Raw genomic sequence first — 19,553 nt, 5'->3', positions numbered from 1 at the left:
AGCAAATTGGCCTGCTTGCAGCATCAGAACTAGTGGTTGGTCGGTGACTCAGGAAAGCCCCAGTGAAGAATCATGAAACATAATGCCTTCATATCTCAAGTGCTTTAGTTTAACCTAAAACAAAGCAATGTCATTTGTCCGCCCATATTTGGAGGCAGGGAGAGGTTTTGTCTTGGAGCATGGGAGTCCTGCTGGAATTTCCCTGCCTTCTTACATGAATAACAACCACAGTATATTACCTCCGATATCCAATCCCAATTTCTTTGGAGTGGAGCACTTGAAAGAAGGCACACATGAAGGAACCTGGGTACCGCACTCTTTTAGAGTGTTGTGAATTTTTTTTTTTTTTTGCTAATCTTTTCATTTTCGTCCCCTAATTTGACAGCATTTCTTTGCAACTCACCTTTTCAAGTCTTTTCAAAGCATTTAACTTCGTGTTCTCAGAAACAACTCCTATCTTTTAGCTCTTGTATTTCATCTGTGATTTGTAATGTTTAATTGAAATATATACTCGTAGTAGAACAAAATGTAGGAGCCGTGAACTTCCCCCCCCCCCCCAACAGGACTGCCCGCCTCATTCCCTCACCTCCTTCCGATTGTTACCTTCTCAGTAAGACAAAATGACCACACTCCCCCTTCCCGGCTCACTTTTCCCTAGAGCTCGTCTAATCATCTCAAGTACTGACCGTTTTATTTCTTTTGTTTATTGTTGTCTCGCCCCATTAGAATGTAAGTGCCGTGAAGACAAAGATATTAGTCTGTTCTGTTTGCAGATGTCTCCTTAGTGCTGGGCACATAGTAGGTCCTCAGGAAACATGTGTTGAATGAATGAACAAACACTCCAAAATGGTGACTAGGACTAAAAGCCAATACCAAAGAGATCTCAAGAACCTCCGTGCTTTAAAGTGAGCCACTAACTTGGAAGTCAGACACCTACCTCTGAGGCTCACCAAGAGAAGAACCACCTGACTTTAGCACCCCCAGTTCTCACCCATCCCCCACCTCTTCCCAGACTATGAAAGAAGGCAGCCATGGCCCTGTGAGTCATGTTCTGTGGTGACAGCTGCTCCCACTGTCCATTGTAGGGTGAGGTAGATAGGGGCTGGGGGAGGGAGCGGTATTTTGCTCACCCTGAGGCCAGGTAAAGAGAGATTTTCTCTTTGTTTTGGTTTTCTATATTTTCTTCCAGAATGTGCCTACGTATTGGTTTCTTTATATTTATCCTGCTTGGGGTTTGTAGGGCATTGTCTGGCTGATGCCTTTCATCAGATTTGGAAAAGTTTTAGTCACTATCTCTACAAATACCTCCTTCTGCCACACTCCCTTCCTCCCTTCTCCTTCTGAAACCCCAATTGGACCTTCTCACCATATGCTTAAGTCTCTTCCTTCTCTTCTGAATTTACCATTTCTGTGTCTCTCCATTCTTGATTTTGACTATTTTCTTCTGACCCATCTTCCAATTGACCGAGTCTCTTCGAACTATGACTAATTTGCTGAGTTCTTAATTTATTTTCTTTTCATTTCTAGAACTTCCAATTACTTCTTTTTATTATTTTTAGTTTTTCACCAACATTCTCAATTTTGTCTTTTATCTCCTTGTACATAGTAAGCAGAGTTATCTTAGGGTCGTTGTCTGATAACCTCAATATTTGGAGGTTCTAGGGATGTTTCTTTTGTCCATTGTTTCTGCTGGCTGCTCACCTCTCATGTGCCTGATTATCGTTTTCTTGCATGCCAGACATTGCATTTGTAAACTTGTTTGTAGAAATAATTTGAGGCTTAGAATGATGTTATTTTTCTCCAGGGAGCACTTACGTGTGCTTCCTCTGAGTCTCTGTGGAAACCGGCAATCTGGGGTCCTCTCCATACAAACTTCAGGGACTGAGATGAGTCAGTGCTGAGCTGCATCCCTGTAAGAGCCTGTCTGCCTCTATCTCACCTTTACCCCTAGGGTGCAGCCCCTCAGGATGCCAACCAAAAGGAAGGAGGGCTCACCAAGCCCTCTCCCCCTCGGCAAGCCCTGAGTTCTCATCTCTGTGCCCCCAGCCCTAGGTGCGGGCTAAAATGACCACTCAGCCTCTTCGCCTCTCATCACACCCAGAACTGCCAGATATTGGTCTCACCTCCATAGACCTCCACCCCGGTGAATAATTTTCACTACTTGTTAGCTGTCTGATGTCTTGAAGTAGTGTGTGTGTGTGTGTGTGTGTGTGTGTGTGTGTGTGTATACATACATACGTATACTGTGTATACATATATATGTGTGTATATGTTTATATATACATATGGGTGTATATGTATGTGTGTGTGAATATATATTCCAGTCTGTCTAGTGGGAGGGTTGGTCCAGATTACCTAGTCTACCATTATCAGAAGCAGAAGTCTCTTCATTACCTGTGTCAGGGCCTGGCTAGGGTAAGGCAAGTGAGGCATCCGAACACAAGATTTCAGGATGTTCTCACTCTCAGGTCCATGCAAATGCGGGGCTGGCACCTTAAACTGTGCACCCTCAGCACCTCACACGCCTCTCTCATGCCAGTCCTGATCTGCATGTTTGCAGAGGTTCAAACACCTGGGCAGACATTACTAGGTGAACTTATATCTAGAAAATGGGCTGGGGGATACTTTACTTCTTTATTTACTTCTAGGTTGTTGGATTGTTCTTATGTCACCAGATCTTGTCTACCATGCATCTTACATGCATAATCTCACGCAACCCTCAGAGCAACCCTAATAAATAGGTACCATCTTCACCCTTGGTTTGCCTATAAGGAAACAAAAGTACACAGAGATTTAGTAACTTATCCATGTACCCAAAACTGAGAGGGGATGGAGCCAGATTTTGAACCCAGGCAGCCAGGTTCCTAAGCCTCCATGTCTAATCACTACACACACAGCCAGTCATTATGACTCCCGTTAAAAGCACTGAATTACATACTTTCGGAATTTTAAAAACATGGTGCAATATAAAATGGAAAATAATATTTTAATTAATAATATACAGGGACTTCCCTGGCCATCCAGTGGTTAAGACTCCGTGCTTCCACTGCAGGGGGCGCAGGTGGGTTCAATCCCTGGTCGGGGAACTAAGATCCCACATGCCACATGGCACGGCCGAAAAAAGAAAAACTTAATAATATACAGATATGTTCTATATATTAAAAGTCTTCGGCCAATGGTCAAAGCTACTTCCAGCCCATCCCGCAGCAGGGGAGAAGCAGGGCTCCGTAGCCCCTTTCTCACTTCCTTGGCCTTTCCACGCTCTCCAGCACAGAGGAAAAATGACCCAGGGCCTGTTCTCAGACGTGTGCTGGGGCCAGACCACTGCCCAGGCCACATCGGTCTGCCTGTTGTTACCACGTCAACTCAGGCCTTTGTCCGCGACACGGTGCCCGACTCCCATTACTCCCTCTGTCCTTTCCTGTCCAGCTGTGCCAATAAGATGACTTATCAGCAGGAGCTTGGGACGGGCTGCCAGGTTCTGGGCAGAGGAAGGAGGCAGGGGAACTGTTTTATGAAATAAAGGCCTGGCTGCCAAAGGACACACTTAACAATCACAAGTGCCTCTCCCACGAGCTGTGGACGTGCCTTCATTCCTTCGTTTGCTCATTCGTTCACTCGGCACGTGTTTACTGGGGACCCAGCGCTGAGCCAGGCCTGTGGGGTGCACAGGCGAGGCCTCTGCCCTCTGTTCAGGGGCCTGGGGAGCGGCAGGCACTGAGCGAGTTAATCACAGGCGCGTCAAGTAGGCCTGGGAGGCTATCAAGGCAAGAGGCGGGGGCCTCAACTAGCCCGGGGCCAGAGAAGGCCTCCCTGACGAGGTGATTGTTGGGTCGTGATGGGCTCAGGCCAGGCTGCCCCACGATGCGTCACTCTGGCACTCGGATTATTTTAAGCTGAAAACAATCAGGGCCCAAAAGACTCAGGAAGAATCTTTGAACCTCCCCCTTACTGCCTAAAAGAATTGAAGACAGGAGGCCTATCCCAGGAAGAAGCTATCACCATAAACAACTGTAGTAAAGTGTTAGGAGTGGTGGACCGCAAAGAACCATTTGATCAAAGCCCACTGTCTTTGGATGCCCAGCTAACCTGTACCAAACATTAACTCTTCTTAGCGCCCTGTGGGTTACTTTCCTTCCCCCTGGATCCTCAGGACCCTACCTCCTTCTCCTTAGTCCAGAATATATGTACACATGTATGTGTGTGTGAGACATATATATATATCTCATCTAGCCTTGCTGTCTTTGGAATTCTTCATTATGTGGATTCCCCATGCACACGTGATACATTTGACTTTCTCCTGTTAATCTACCTTATGTCATGTTAATTGCCAGCCAAATGAACTAAGAGGGGAAAAAAGAGAAATTTCTCCACCCCAACAGCTGTGATTTGAAGGCAGAATAGGAGTCAACTCCCCCAAGATGGAGGCGAAAGCATGCCAGGTAGAGGACGTCACACGGGTAAAAGTCCTGAGGTCAGAAGGAGCTTGCTGTTTGTAAGGATATAGGACGTGTGGGGAAGAAAGCAGAGGGGAAGAAGCTGGGGAGGTGAGTGGGGACCAGATGATGCAGAACCTTCCAGGCCCTTGTGAAGAAGCTGGTCTTTATCCAAAAGAGCTTGAGAAAATCAATGGAGGGTTGTAGAAGGAGGCATGTCAGGATCCCACTTGCGTTCTAGGAAGACCACTAAGGAAAACAGATTAGGAGGGACCTGCACGGAATGAGAGAAGCACTTAGGAACCCAGCACAGTGCTTTTCAGACTATCTGCAGGGACGGACCATTTTCTCTCCAATCCATCACAAACCGACACTTTTGTAAAATACAACAGAAATTCACTTGGATGTCACAGCAATGTCAGATTGCTATAAAAGTTTCTAAACACTAACTCCCAGTTTCTTTACTTACTCACTGTGGACCAGTAATACTTTGCTGACTGTCACTAGTCTGTAGATGACAGTTTGAGGAGCACTGGGGTAGCACAAATGAGGTTCCCAAGCCAGACTCCAGTGTCCAGAGAGAAAACGACTTCATCTTCCAGAACCTAGGCGAGCCTCTGGCACCTGGCCTCTGATCAGCCTGATGTAGGAAATATCCTGAGCCCTTCCGGACAAGCCTGCAGGTTACAGCTCACGTACACGTGAGTGTTTATTCTCCTCTGAATCCCTCCTCGGCGCCCTCCTCCTGGAAGCTCCTGCGCACGCCAGCCCGACGGTCCTGGTGGAAAGGGCTGTTCCGTTTAGTCTTCGTCGGCCTCTGCCTGGTGCTAGTTCCTGCTCTGCATGTAACTTGTCCTTTTCAGTCCTTGAGCTCATCTCCTGTCCTGCACTGACTTCCACTGAGGTGGCGCTGCACCCTCCTTCAGGCCTCCCTGGTTCAGCTCGTCAACACATCCTCTGCTGCACAAGTCCCTGCATCCTGGGACCAACCTTCCTCTGGCCCTCTCTCCTTACCTCCCTCCCCCCACCGGCTCCTTTCCCATCCCGCCCGGGGCCACACACAACCCCCATGCTTTTGGCCAGCTTTCCCTCTGCCCAGCACAGCCACCACGACCTCTAGCTCTCTTGCCATTGAGAGGAGCAAGGCTGCTGGTCATCGGAGATCACAGGGGGTCAACAAGTCACAGGCGCCCCTTGACCCCTGGGTCTCTGTACTCAAAATGGTGTTCCCAGCAGTCAGCTCAAGGAGGTGGAGCAAACACATGAATGTAAAATTCTCTCTCTGCCTCTCTCTGTAGCTTTCTCCCTCTCAGTCTCTCTCTCCCTCTGTCTGTCTCTCTTCCTCCTTGTCTCTTTCAGTCTCTCTTCTCTTCTCCCCTCCCCACACTTCTTTCTCCTTCTCCCCTCTCCCTCCTCCTCTTCCAACTCACCTCCCACCTGGCCTCTAATCAGAGGTGAGAGGAGGAGAAGTGGGTCTGGCTGACGCTGATTTCTTGAATCTTTCTGTCTCACAGCCAGATCAATCTCCTGAATTAAAGAGGTAATAAATCACCACCCTTATTATGAGCTCCTATTCTGCCACTCATTCCCTGGGGAAAGTGATTAGATAAGATTGCTGCACACAAATATTTCCAATTCCTCTTCTTCCAAGTGCTCCTCTGATCTTTTGAATTAGACATGGTCCTATGACTTGCTGTGGCCAATAAAACGTGAGGAGTGACACGTGTCACTTCTGGGTGGAAGCTTCTCAGAGCTGTCGGACAATTCTCTCTCTTTTCTCCTCCTGCAGCAATCATGGAAGCATGTTCCCTTGATATGAAAGATTCATAAGATGAAAGCAGCCTGGAACGTTGAACCTGTCCCAGAGTGCAACTGTCCCCGGGTGTCACCAGCACTGCAGCAGACTTTGCATGAGCACAAAATTTTGTTCTGAACCCACTGGTTGTCTGTTACAGCACCATAGCATTGCCTGTCCTGACTAACATACCATGTTTCTGGCCCAAACAGCAGATGGTGAAAGTGAAAAGAAAAAGTAGCTAAAAAGTAGCTAATAGCTCAGCAGGTCATCATCCAGGGGAGGCTGTGGCCGTTCTCCAAGCTACAAACAATGGCGGCCTGGCTTGTAAAGGTGGTGCCAGCAAGATGACAGAAGTGGATAGATAGGATACAAAGTGAAAAGAGACAAGTCTTGGTGATGGACTAGACTGAGAGGACGAGGAGAGGGGTCTGTCAGGTGGTGGCTTCGGGAATCAGGGAGACACAGAGCCATTAGATGAGGTGCAGAGCACCAAAGAACACGCCGACCATATCTCCCGGTCCCAAGAGCTCTGAACACGGCCAGTTACAGCACCTGGAACAAACAGCCTTCATTGTGGGCACTCTCCTGACTCCAGTGTGCAGGCCTGAGGCTGAGCTTTCCCGGTGGCGAGGCAGATGCTCCGTGGAACAGCCAGCAGAACTCTGCTGTAATCACTTCCATTTATAACCATCAGGAAAGGGCCAAACTACAAGGAGGAAGGCTGTACTCCAGAAACCGCTGGTGTTTGAGCACCTGACAGAGCTGCCAGTGCTGAGGGCTTGATGGATGGAAAAGGCAAAGAAGAGTGTCTCATTTAATTGTTCATTGTATCAACTAATTACCTGGCGTTCATCCATCAACACAGGACGGTTAAAGGGAGAAAGTCCTGAAATTGAGATCCAGAGGCCTGGGTCTTGGTTCCAATTCTGTCATTCAGGACCCTGGGCTTCAGAGGTACTTCCCCTCTCTGGATTTCCCCAGCCCTACAGGCAGAGGTCCTTCAGTGGGGTCCTGTGCACTCCTTGGAGATTCATGAATGGGCCTTAGAGATCCCCAGAAATTATATTCAGGACACTGTTTGAATGTGCAGATGTCTGTATATTGGATAAGTGGGTCCATGCCTTTCATCGGATCCCCAAAGAACTCCATGACTTGAAAAAAAGTTTTAAACCACTGAAAGTAGAGATGGACACCCCAGAAGGCTGGGGGGAAGGAGGTGGAAGGAGATGGCAGGAGCCAGATCACGAAGGACCTCACGAGCTGTGTTAGGGAGCCTGGCACCACCCAAAATGAATACAGGAACCCCTTCTGGATCACTTTTCCAGTTGTGCCCAGGCAAGCCAGAACAACAAACACCTAGATATCTAGGGATAGGGCAAGGAGAGAATACCTGAATCACCCCTGCGCTTATTCATCCAAAAGGCATTTGTTAGACACCTACTGTGAGCTGGGACCTGATACTAGAGGCTGCGTTATTGTGATAAAGAAACAGTGAATGGGACAAACGGGCAGAGGAATGTGTGTCTGTGTGTGTCTGCATGTGTCTGCGTGAGTGTGTCTGTGTATGCGGCCCTTGGAGCAGCTGTGGGCTGGAAGCCCCACTGCAGGCTCTTCTCCACCAGAGCCTGACTCCGAAAAGCTCCAAGGAACAGTTTGCATCGCGGTTATAAAGAGCTGACACTAAAGCTGCAAGGCACACAGGAGGATGCCAGGGAGCGACGGTCTGGGAACCAAAAAGTCCCGTTCCTAAGACACAAACCTGGCTTAGAGAGGACTGGCTGTCCCAGGCCCTGCTCGGGGCTCCTGTCTCCACCACTGCTGACAGCCAGCCCTGTCCTGCCAAGACCTGGAAACTTGCTGGACATGGAGTCCCTAGATTTCTCTACCCCTTGCTAGAAAACCTACACCATCATCAAAATTTGAGCTGCAAAAACTCAAGAGTTCTTGGTATATCTATTTACTGCAAACTGAGAAGGTTTTGAATATCAGGTGCCTTCCTGCAGTAGAAAGCCATAGGACACTGGCCTCTGTGTGAAAGCTGTGAGGCTGGACAGCACAGCACAGGGAGGTGGCGAAGGAGCAGTCAGGACCAAGGGCCTTGGAGTCAGGACGGACAGGTTTGAACCAGTGACCAATGTGTGCCTCAGTCTCCTCCTCTGTCAAATGGGAATAACACTAGCACTGACCCTCTAGGGTTGTGTGAGAATTCAATGAGTTAAAATGCAAAAGGGCTTGCAGTAGTGACTGGCACATAGCAAGCACTAAATAAATATCATCTATTATTTTGTATTATTATTGTTCATGAAAAATGGTTTCCTCATAGTCATTTGAAACTATACACTGCTGGGAGAGAGAGAGAGAAAGAGAGAGAGAGGGAGAGAGAAAGAGAGGAGGAGGCAGGGAAAAGGAGGCAAGGAAGTAAGATGTTCCATATCTACCCATTAATGACACCAGGCAAGAGAAGGGTGAATCAATTTTTATGACACATTAATATAAATATTTTACATATGAGAACTAGCTCGGGCTATAATATATCTTTTTCTCAACTGTAAGGCATTTCTTTTTCTTTTCTAAATTAATTATGCCATGTTTCACTTAGAAGAAAAGAAGGAAGGAAGGAAGGAAGGAGGAGGGGAAGTGGGGGAGGAGCTTAGCAGAAATCTGCGCCTCACCGCATAGCGACTGATGTGCCCGTGCACCATCTGCCTAGTGTTTTACAGGTTCCTGAGCATCTGCAGTTCATCAGCTCCTTCTGGCTGCTTGAAAACTGTCCTTGAAGCAGGTCTTCTCAGCTCCATCCAACAGACGAGGAGGCTGAGGCTAGAGACGTTAAGTGACTTGCCCACGTTACGTGACCAAGCCCCAGCTCCTCTGATCTCCTACCCGGAACACCGGGCATTCCCCCCACTGCCTCTCAAAATTCTCCACTTATTCATTCAACCAGCAGCACTAAGTCCTGCTCTGTGCCTGGCCTCGTGATCAGCGCTGCAGACACAGGAATGAATAAGCTACTGCCCTTTCATCGAGGCAGGTTATAGTCTGGTTACGGGGGTATTTCGAAGTGCTGTCTCCTAGAGTGACCTTCTGAGACATAAGGAAGCCCAGGCCCTGGAGCCACAGGATCACACAGTCCTGCGGTCAAGTCTTGACTCCTCCACATCCTGCTGTGTGATATTGGGCACCCAAACAACCCTTCTAAGAGCTGTTTTCCTCAAATGTCAAACAAGGACGATGATGATAATAGGGCCTACTTCACAGGGCTATTGTGGGTCTTAACATAAAACACTTCCTACAGAAACACTTAGCCTGTTCTCGGAGAGACGCCTTCTGAAAGGCAAACTTGATAGATTTCCTCCCTGATGGGCCTGAATATCTTGAAAGGAGATTTAGACAATTGGCAAAGAGTTGAGGGTTGAGTTAGTGGGAAGTACACAGATAACAAAGCCAAGGGAAAAACGAGGCAGTTATTAACTTCAGAGAGAACAAAAGATGTTGCAGGCGGGGAAGGTAATCTGAGCTGACTGCAGCATCAGCAGAGCACACCATTTACAGTTAGGGTAATATAAACACTGAATATTGATCCAACAGAAATCACAGCGGATCTGGGGGCAGGGGGAGCCACGTGTGCAGGTGGGCACAGGCAGGGGCTGAGGAAGGAGAGCTAACTCCTCACCTTCCACAGTCAGAAGCCAAGGGATAAAGTCTAGAATGGAATCATCAGGAAGTCACAATACAAGCAGGCTACTTAGAGACGTATAGGTAAATAAAATCACCCACCCAAATGGCAAAAGTAGTTGCTTCGGAGGAGGTGAAGGGAAGAAAGGGGCCAAGAGGCTGCTGTTTTATATAACAGGCTTTGCAGAACTACCTGAATCTAAACGAGGATTTCTCAACCTCAGCCTCACTGACATGTGGGAGCAGACAATACTTTGTGTTGGGAGACGTTCTGTGTATTGCAAGATGTTTAGCAGCATCTCTGGCCCCTACCTGCCAGATGCCAGTAGCAAATAACACCCCTGGCCCCAGCTGTGACAACCAAAAATGTCTCCAGACATTTCCGAACATCCCCTGGAGGCAAAACACACACACACACACACACACACACACACACACACACACACACATTGAGAACCACTGATCAAATTAAGCACATGTACAACTTTAATTTTTAAAAAATTTTTATAAAGTGTTTACTGCAGTGACAGATGCACGGTTAGTGCTTAATGAATGGTACCAAGGATTGTTATTTCCTTGACCTTGCTGGGGATGCCTTCTCAATCCATCAACAGTCATTTCCTGCACCGCCACAGGAGATACGTCATGCCCCAGTGAGCTCCTGATCCTTCATATTCACAGACAGTACCACTGCTGCTAATCACATTAGTATCGATAACAATAACCGTCTACCATCTCTGGCCCTGGCACAGTGCGCTGCACACAGAGGGTGAGTGCATTCATTCACATCTAGCAATACCTTGTTGCCGGGCTCTTGTACATAATCAGTGTTAATTTCATCCTCACAAGTGGGAGAGGGAGTGGGGAGGATCATTCTTCTCAGGTTACAATGAAGAAACGGAGGATCAGAGAAGCTAAGCAACTTGCCTAAGATCACACAGCTAGTAAGTGGAAAGGTCTTAGTTTCAAACTTAATTCTCTCCAACTCCAAAGCAAGTCAGCCCCCACCACACCTGGGATAACCCCTTGCTATGCATCGAAAACACCAGGGGAGATTTTAAAAAATAGCAATGCCCAGACCCCACCCCAGACCAAGGGACCAAAATCTATGGGGGTGGGGCCAAGTCATCTGCATTTTTTAAAACTTCCCCAGGTGACCCTGATGCACAGGGAAAGCCCTAAATCAGTGCTTCTCAAACTGTAAGGTGCACATGAATCCCTCGGGGACCTTGTTAAATCCAGATTCAGCAGATCTGGGGTGGGGCCTGTGACTCTGCATTCTAACACGCTCCCAGTAATGCTCCTGTTGGTGCACAGGCCACACTTTGAGCAAAAAAACACGAACCTGCTGCATGTCCTCACTTGTTAACCCTTCATGCCAAGTTTACTTAGGGAGTTTCCTAGGGAAGAGGTAAACTGAATTTCTTCTCCAGGGAACAACAACAACAGTAACAACACCATTTACTTAACATCTACTATGTGCCAAACACTGTGCTAAGTATGTTTTAAATACATCAGCTCATTTAAACTTTACAATAACCCTGTGTAGTAGTTGCTTCTATTAGTATTCCCATTTTACAGGTGATGAAACAGAGACACAAAAATTAAGTGACTTGTTTAAGAGCAGTACAGTTAGTGAAGTAGCCAAAAGTCATACCTGAGTCTCTCTTAGGACCCTTGATCCCTGGTTATCCTGCCTACCTTAATTTAAGGCCATTATCCACCTATGCTCTGCAACCTTAGGCAAGTCACTTGACCTCTCTGAGCTTCATATGTCCCAATTGAAAACTGAGCAAAAAGGTCAGCCCTAGATAACTCACATCAGGAGAATGCATTTTGATGTCAAATAAGACCACATCCCTGAACAAGGCACTCACTCTTTAAAGACACCGCATGTTACAAATACCCATTCTGAAGAGTTGGGGGTGTGCTGTTTTGCTTTTAACCTTGAGTGGGTAGGTGGGATTCTGGCCCCTGGGAACACACTGTGTGAAGGGGCTGGGAGGCAGATACGCATACCTGCAGAAGAAGATAAGGTTTATGACTGGAAGCTTATTAGGAGGGGCGGCTGGAGAGATGCTATCACCCCAGCTGAAATATCAGCCAGTTCATCTCTGGCAGTGACTCAGCCTGGACAGGGGGGCAAAGGCAGCAGGGCGATCAATTACAATGCTTCCTGCTCTCCAAGGATGCTGAGACGCCACCCGCCCGCACCTGGTGGGGCTGAGCACTGGGCCAGGGGTGGAGGAGAAGTCTAGCCTTTCAGAGAAATTGGATGAGCTGCAGGTTCAAACTCTTTCTCAGGGAAGAATTTATATCCAAAATTATAGAGGCAAGAGGTGGAGCCAGAAGGCCCTGTTCCAGCACCTTCTGGCTGTGTGAGCCTGGCAGGTCAGTGCACCTCTTAGAGCCTCAGTTTAATCCTCAGTAAAAATTGAGCCTGTCTCAGCTGATGTGCCTTGCTCTTGGGGGTGTTTGAAGGTTTTCTAAATGGCAATATGTATTTTGTACGGACCTGCTGGTATAAAGCATGTCCAGATGGTACCTGAACCGACGTTTTTTTTTTTTTTGGCTACACTGTGCGGCATGTGGGATCTTAGCGCCCCGACCAGGGATCGAACCTGTGCTACCTGCAGTGGAAGTGCAGAGCCTTAACCACTGGACCACCAGGGAAGTCCCATGAACCAACATTTTCATTCTAACAGTTACGTGTTGATTTTATATGCATCGGGGGAAAAATATATCTATATATACAGTTATTGTAATACATTGTTGATTTCTTTTACCTTCATCTGCTTTATTTCACCTCATATCACGTATCACCACCTGACACTGTATAAATTTATTAATTCATTCATTGTGTATCTCTCGCCACTACTCTCTTTTGGTGCACTGATGTACTCCCAGTGCCCAAAATAGTGCCTGGTATAATGTAGGTGCTCAATAAATATTTTTAGAATGAATAGCAAACTATGAATTCACTTGATATGATTGCTTAGGACGGGTCAAGATATTTTTTCTTCAGTTTTGGTTTTTAAGTAAGCAGATTTAAAGAACAGTCAAAGTGGATGCAAAAGCCCAAAGTCGGGGGGGCCACCAGGTAACAGATGCGGAGATGCTTAAACTACTGCGTCTCCAGAGTGCTGGGGGCTACTGGCAGCAGTGACAGCAGCAGCCCTGGGGGCCAAAGAGTGACACGGGGCAAATGCCAGATCCTCAAGTCACCCACCTGTAACATGAAGGAATCCCTCCTGGTCCTGCCTATTTCCCAGGTCTCCTGTGACAGCCGAGTGAATTAACCAAGTGGAACTGTTCTAAAAACCTTCAAGAGCTACTGACATGGTAGTGAAATTCTGTTACTATATAAACACTCTGGGTGTCGCCCAACCTGATCAGCGCAAGGATCTCAATTCGTTCCCACTGTAGGTGCTCCCCAGAGGAGTCTGCGTGGCTCCAGGGTGGAGCCAGACTTGGGTTCAAGGCCCAGCACTGCCACTTGGCACCAGTGTGACCTGAACAGTCTCTGGACCTCGTTTTCCACACTCAGCAAATATTTTTTGCTCTGTGTCTATAAAATAGGGATAGCACAGCTGCCCCGCAAAACAGCTGCTCTGTAAACAGCAATAGTAGGTCCTAGGTCCCTGCAACAACCTATTATGCCCAGTGTACAGATGGGGAAATTGAGGCCTGGGGATGTGGGATGATTATATAGCTAATAAGAGATGGAGCCTTCCCTCAAACTCAGGAAGTCAGATAACCAAGCTCCAAGGTTGTTCACACAAAGCTACACTGCCTCCCTTTAAATGTGGGTATCTATAGCTACTATCTTCATTCATTCATCGAAGAAACATTTACAAGCAATGACTGTGTGCCAGGCACCAGGTTAGTCACTGAGGAATGAAGATGTCAATGAACTGGATAAGTTCCCTGCTCTCAAGGAGAGGGGAAGACAAGGGTATTAGAGGGTGGCAAATGCTACAAAGAACAAATGGCTATGGGGGCTCATTCTGATGGTTGGGGAAGACCTCTCTGAAGATGAGATGTGAGTGACCAGAAGGGATCAATCTTAGGGGAAGGTTTCAGGAAGAGAAATCCAGAAGGAGGGAACAGTTAGTGCCAAGGTCCATGTGGGGAACAGGCTTGGCATATTCAAGGGACAGAGAGAAGGTCAGGGTGGCTGAAGCACCATGAGAGGGGGAGTGGCTCAAGAGAACCAGGAATGGCAGGTAGGGGGCAAGTCAGGTATGGTTTTCTGGGCCTGAGTAAAGAGATGGGGGTTATTCTAAGTTCAAGAGGAAACCTTTGGAGGCTTAGGCAAGGAACCACACATCTTATTTAAGGTCACCCTGACAGCTATGTAGAGAACAGATTAAAGGGGGGAAGTATAGAAGCTGGGACATTATTACGGATATAAAGAGACTATTATAGTTGTTGGTACAAGAAATGATGGTAGAAACAAAGGCTTGTGTCCACCAAAAGCCACGTGCAGGAATGTCCACAGCAGCATTATACATAATAGCCACAAGCTGGAAACAAGCCACATGCCCATCAGCAGCAGAATGTTTAAACAAACCGTAAGACATTCACCCAGTGGAATACTACACAGCAGCGAAAAGGGGGAAACTCCCACTACCCACAAGAACACGGCACAATCTCCCAAACACAATGTTGAGAAGCCAGACAAAAAACAGTGCATGGAAAAAAAAAAAACCAAACAGTACATGCTGTTTAATTCCATTTATAGGAAATCAAAACAGGCAGAATTAATCTGTGGTGATGGGGGCTGGGGAGTGATTACCCTTGGGATGATCTCGACTGGGAGGGAGCATGAGAGAGCAGCTGGCCTCTGAGTAATGCTCTCTATCTTGATCTACACGGTGGTTATATGACTATGTTGGTATGTAAAATTCATTGAGCTGTGCACTTAAGATCTAAAACAAGAGAAACATTAAAAAGAAAAAACGATGATAGAGTGGGTCAGGGTGGCAGCAGAGAACGAACTCGACAGGTCTGGTCCCTCCCTTAGGATTCTGGAAGTGAAACTGGCCTCCTGGGGCTCTGTCCCATGACTTACGAGCAGCCCTCGCTCCTGTAGCTGAGGCTGTCACCCAAATGAGGGAGGACTATGCAGCACCCACAGCCGCAAGAGACAGGATTCCCCAGGAGTGTTGGAAATCGCCAGCAAGAGGTCCAGAACAGCGAGCTCTGGCTTCCCACCCTGCCAGCTGAACCGGGAGGGCTTGGGCTCCAGAGGGAAAAGGTCTGATCCCATCCACGGGAGCCTCTGCAAACAGCCCTGGCCAGTTTTAAACAACTTTCCATCTCTGTCAACCAAAGGGCCACATCAGAACTGGAGGAACCGGGGCAGCCAGACTCCTTCTGCCTGTTTTCGGCCTGAGCTACCTGCACTGTGCTCCCCGTCGCATCAGAACGACTGCAGGTTGCGGCCCTGCTGCTCGGGGAAGCCTCCAGAAAGGACCCCGTGGGCCAGTGGAAGATGGGCTGAGAGGTGCTTTGCATCCTTGCAGTAAGATGAGTGTCTTTAATATCACTTTTAAACCTTCAGGAAATTTTTTAAAGCAAGAAGAAAAAATACATTATATATACAATAATAATAATACACACACACACACACACACACACACACACACACACACACACACAAATGGGGTCCCTTCCCAACTGCCTTTTTTCACTTAATAACTGATCTTGACTATCTTCCAGTGCCATCTGAGAGACTTCAAGTGCATCTGTTTTATTAGCTCCATAATAAAGTGATAAGCAATAAAGCTGGAATTCATTTGCTACACACAGTTCTAAGCCCTTCTCGTGTCTTTTTGCCTTTAATACTCACCTCAACCCTATGAGGTCAGTTGTATAGCTGTCATCCCCATTTTACACACGAGGAAACTGAGGCTCTCCAGAGGTGTGCCCAAGGACAGGACACAGTACTGTCTTAAATCTAAGTGCGTCTGACGTCCAGGTCTGCCCTTGATCAGCACATGTGACAGCCTCAGGGTCCTGTACGATGAAGGTGCTGTGGTGTCTTGAATCAACAGGCCCCTCATCATACATCCAGATTGAGTCCATGTTTTCCCATTAGTTACACGACTGTGTTGAATAAGTCCTTGTGAATAGATAACCAGGGGTCAGCATGACTATTTTCTTAGGATAAATGCCTGGCTGTGGGACGGCTAGGTGGAAAGCTAAGCCCCCTGTCCAATTAACTGCCCTCCAGGAAGGCTGTGTCATTGACTCTCCCACCAGCAGGGTGGGAACTGTCTGCCTTCACAACCCCGCCCCCCTGCTTGATAAAACCTCAGTCAAGAGTGACTCTCATCCTCCCTCTCTCTTTCCTCTCCTTGAACACACAGATGCACCATTCGCTGAAGCCAACTACCAGATCACAGGCTCCCAGAAGGCGGAGACCACAACTTACTCCGCCTTATGACCCTCCGTGCTCCAGGGGGTGGGGGAAGGCATTTGCACTGGGAAGAGGCCATGTCCTTAAACTAAAAAACAGATTCTCAGCTCCCAGCCTTGGCACATGCTGTCTGCTCTGCCTGGGTCACACTCACTCCACTCTCAGTCCTACTTATCCTCAGAGCTTCAGCTTCGACATCTTTGCCACCACTGCCACCATCTCCAGGAGGCCTTCCTTGCTTCCCCAGGTGGGCCAGGATGGCTTCACGGCACCTCCGCAACCCCATTTTCACCCCCGACAATGTAACATGGACCACATCACATTACACCCAATTTCATCAAAACGAAGCCACCCTCATTATTTTATTAACCCTAAGAAACACACTGACCCAATGCTTTCCTTTTTTCCAACAGCTTTGTTAAGATATAATTCATATACCATACAATTCACGCATTGAACCCGTACAACTCAATGGGTTTTAATACATTCACAGATATGCATAATCATCACCATGTCGATTTTTAGAACATTTTCATCACCCCCCAAAGACACCCTGTACTCATTAGCTATCACCTCCCTGTCCCTCTATCCCACACCTTTAACCCAATCACAGGAAACCACTAATCCACTTTCTGCCTCCAGAGATTTCCCTATTCTGAATTTTTAAATGAATGGAATCATGTAACATGTGAACGGATGTGACTGGCTTCTTTCACTTAGCATAATATTTTCAAGGTTCATCCACATTGTAGCATGTATTGGTACTTTATTCCTTTTTATGGTAGAATAATATTTCATTGTAGGGATAGACCACATTTTGTTTATCTATTCATCAGCTGATGGACATTTGGCTATTTCCACCTTCTGTCTATTGTGAATTATGATGTTGTAAATGTTTGTGTACACGTTTTTATGTGGACATATGTTTTCATTTCTCTTGGGTATATGCCTAAGAATCACAATGCTTTCTTATCATTTTATTTCTACTTATTTTATTTTTTTTTCTACTTATTTTAAAAGTGCTTTTAGACTTATTTAGACAACAATCTTTTTTATCACATATCACTCTGGCACATACTTTAAAAAAAAGAAGCAAAATACATCAGCTAAGATATTCCAAAAATGTTTTCAATACAAAGTCTGGGTCTTCTAAATCATTTTTAAAATCATAGTTGCCTGCGTCCATGTTTTCCTGTAAACTATTGTCCTCTGTGCCATTCTTGTATTAGCAATACAAGAATTCTTAAAAGAGAGCTCCACTGTCATCTCCGGTCAAGACTAACCTCATCCTGACTGCTGCTGGTCAACGGTGATTTCACACCATTGATCATAAGATGCATCCCGATCTCGGAGAGGTTAATGTGTGGGAAAATGTGTGCCTTAGAACTGATGAAATACGGTCATTTCCTGTCTGCTTGTCTGTATCCCGCACAAAAGATCACATGTGTCTTGAGGACAGGAACCAATCTTCTCCACCCTTGTACTCATTCCCACTTTCAGTCAACAGAAATATATGAAGCACCTAGCCCACACATAATACACTCTTAATGAAAATATATCAAACGAATGAATGAATGTTGACCTACTTTGGAAAATGGAACTCACCTCCTAGCTGGGGGACCACCATCAATTTGTTTCATCTCTCTGAGTTGTTTCCCCATCTGTGAGATGAGGTAATGATAAGGATGAAAATGAGCTCATGTGTGCAATGAACCTAGGAGAGTCCCTGGCACAGAGCAGGCTACTGAAAAATATTTGTGGAATCAAAGGATGAATAACTGAATGAGAAAATAATTTTTTTTAAATTTATTTATTTTATTTATTTATTTTTGGCTGTGTTGGGTCTTTGTTGCTGTGCACGGGCTTTCTCTAGTTGTGGGGAGCGGGGCTACTCTTCGTTGTGGTGCATGGGCTTCTCACTGCAGTGGCTTCTCCTGTTACGCAGCATCGGTTCTAGGCACGCGGGCTTCAGTAGTTGTGGCACGCAGGCTCAGTAGTTGTGGCTCACGGGCTCTAGAGCTCAGGCTCAGTAGTTGTGGCGCATGGGCTTAGCTGCTCCGTGGCATGTGGGATCTTCCCGGACCAGGGCTCGAACCCGTGTCCCCTGCATTGGCAGGAGGATTCTTAACCACTGCGCCACCAGGGAAGCCCGAGAAAATAATTATTATTGCAGCTAAAATTTATCACACACTTTCCCGTGTGCCAGACACTGTTGTATGCACTTTATGTGTGTGAACTCCTTTTTCTAACCCCTCATGTCATCCTGACAACAAGCTTACAAGGTAGGTACTGATATTATCCCCAGCTAAATGAGGACAATGACAAATGAGGAAACTGAGGCATGGAGCAGTCAATCAATGAATAAATGAATACAGGAATGAACAAATGTTGGACCTACATTAAAATCCCAGGCATCCAGTCTCTAGAGGGGTAAGCTGGTCAGTCCCTTCACCTCTCCGAGCCTCACCCCTGTCTGTAAGATGGGGAAGTAAATCACCTGCACCTCACAGGCAGGTGCTGAAGAGGAAGTGAGTAAGCATTAAGTAAGCACCTGACTCAGGTGTAAACGGGCAAAATGAAGGCCGACCCACGTGATGGGAAAATCCCTTCAGTGCTTGGCCAGGTGACCTTGGGCAAGTCATGTAGCTTCTCTGAACCTCATTTCCTCAGCTGTAAAAAGGGGACACCCTACATCCCCAAGGTGGCGATGAGGCAGCCTGCAATGACACCTGCAAAGGCCCCAGCTCAGCCAGTGACTGCCGCAGAGAAAGTCTCACGACGACAGGCGGCCCTCACCCAGCCAGACCTGCTTTCCAGGACAGCACATCAGCTGAAAGGGGCGCCTCCGTCTGGAGGCAAGTCCAACATGTGCCCGCAGCGGCGACCTTTCAAGCTGTCAGACAGGCGGGGCACAACCCAATAGGTGCACTCTTGCTTCCCCCAGACGAATAAATCATTGCAGGAGAGTGGTATGCCTCCCACCAGCATCCATAAGGACCTGAGTTATATATGAAGGCAGCAAAAGCAATTTATCCCGGACACGTGCAAGTCATAACATGGGAGTTCTTGGGCGCCCAAGACAACTTTCAGATATTGCAGTTTCTATCAAAGCAAAAAGGCCTCCGACGGAGCACCCTGCCCCACGCGTGCGGGGAGGCCTCACCCGGGCTTATGTACTATCACAGGAGAGAAATCCACTCTCCCTCCCGGTTCTGCCACG

General features: G+C 47.1%; 1 protein-coding gene across 12 annotated transcripts in view; it reads right to left on the bottom strand.

The window, feature by feature from the left end:
- SUDS3 (SDS3 homolog, SIN3A corepressor complex component) overlaps positions 1–19,553 on the bottom strand; it is a 370,845-nt gene that overhangs the window by 188,118 nt on the left and 163,174 nt on the right. Inside the window, exon 14 of one of the 12 annotated variants that reach the window (XM_082416841.1) lies at positions 2,705–2,765. The exons of the other annotated variants lie outside the window; for them this stretch is intronic. Within the exon in view, the coding sequence (XP_082272967.1) occupies positions 2,720–2,765 (46 nt within the window). The 3' untranslated portion in view covers positions 2,705–2,719. Of the gene's footprint in view, positions 1–2,704; positions 2,766–19,553 lie in introns of those variants that run through there. 12 annotated transcript variants of the gene reach the window in all.

This window comes from Balaenoptera physalus (genome assembly GCF_965194825.1).
Source record: "Balaenoptera physalus genome assembly, chromosome: 12".
NCBI lineage: Eukaryota > Metazoa > Chordata > Mammalia > Artiodactyla > Balaenopteridae > Balaenoptera > Balaenoptera physalus.
The sequence above is the reverse complement of the archived record's forward strand: the minus strand, read 5'-3'. Positions and strand labels throughout refer to the sequence as shown.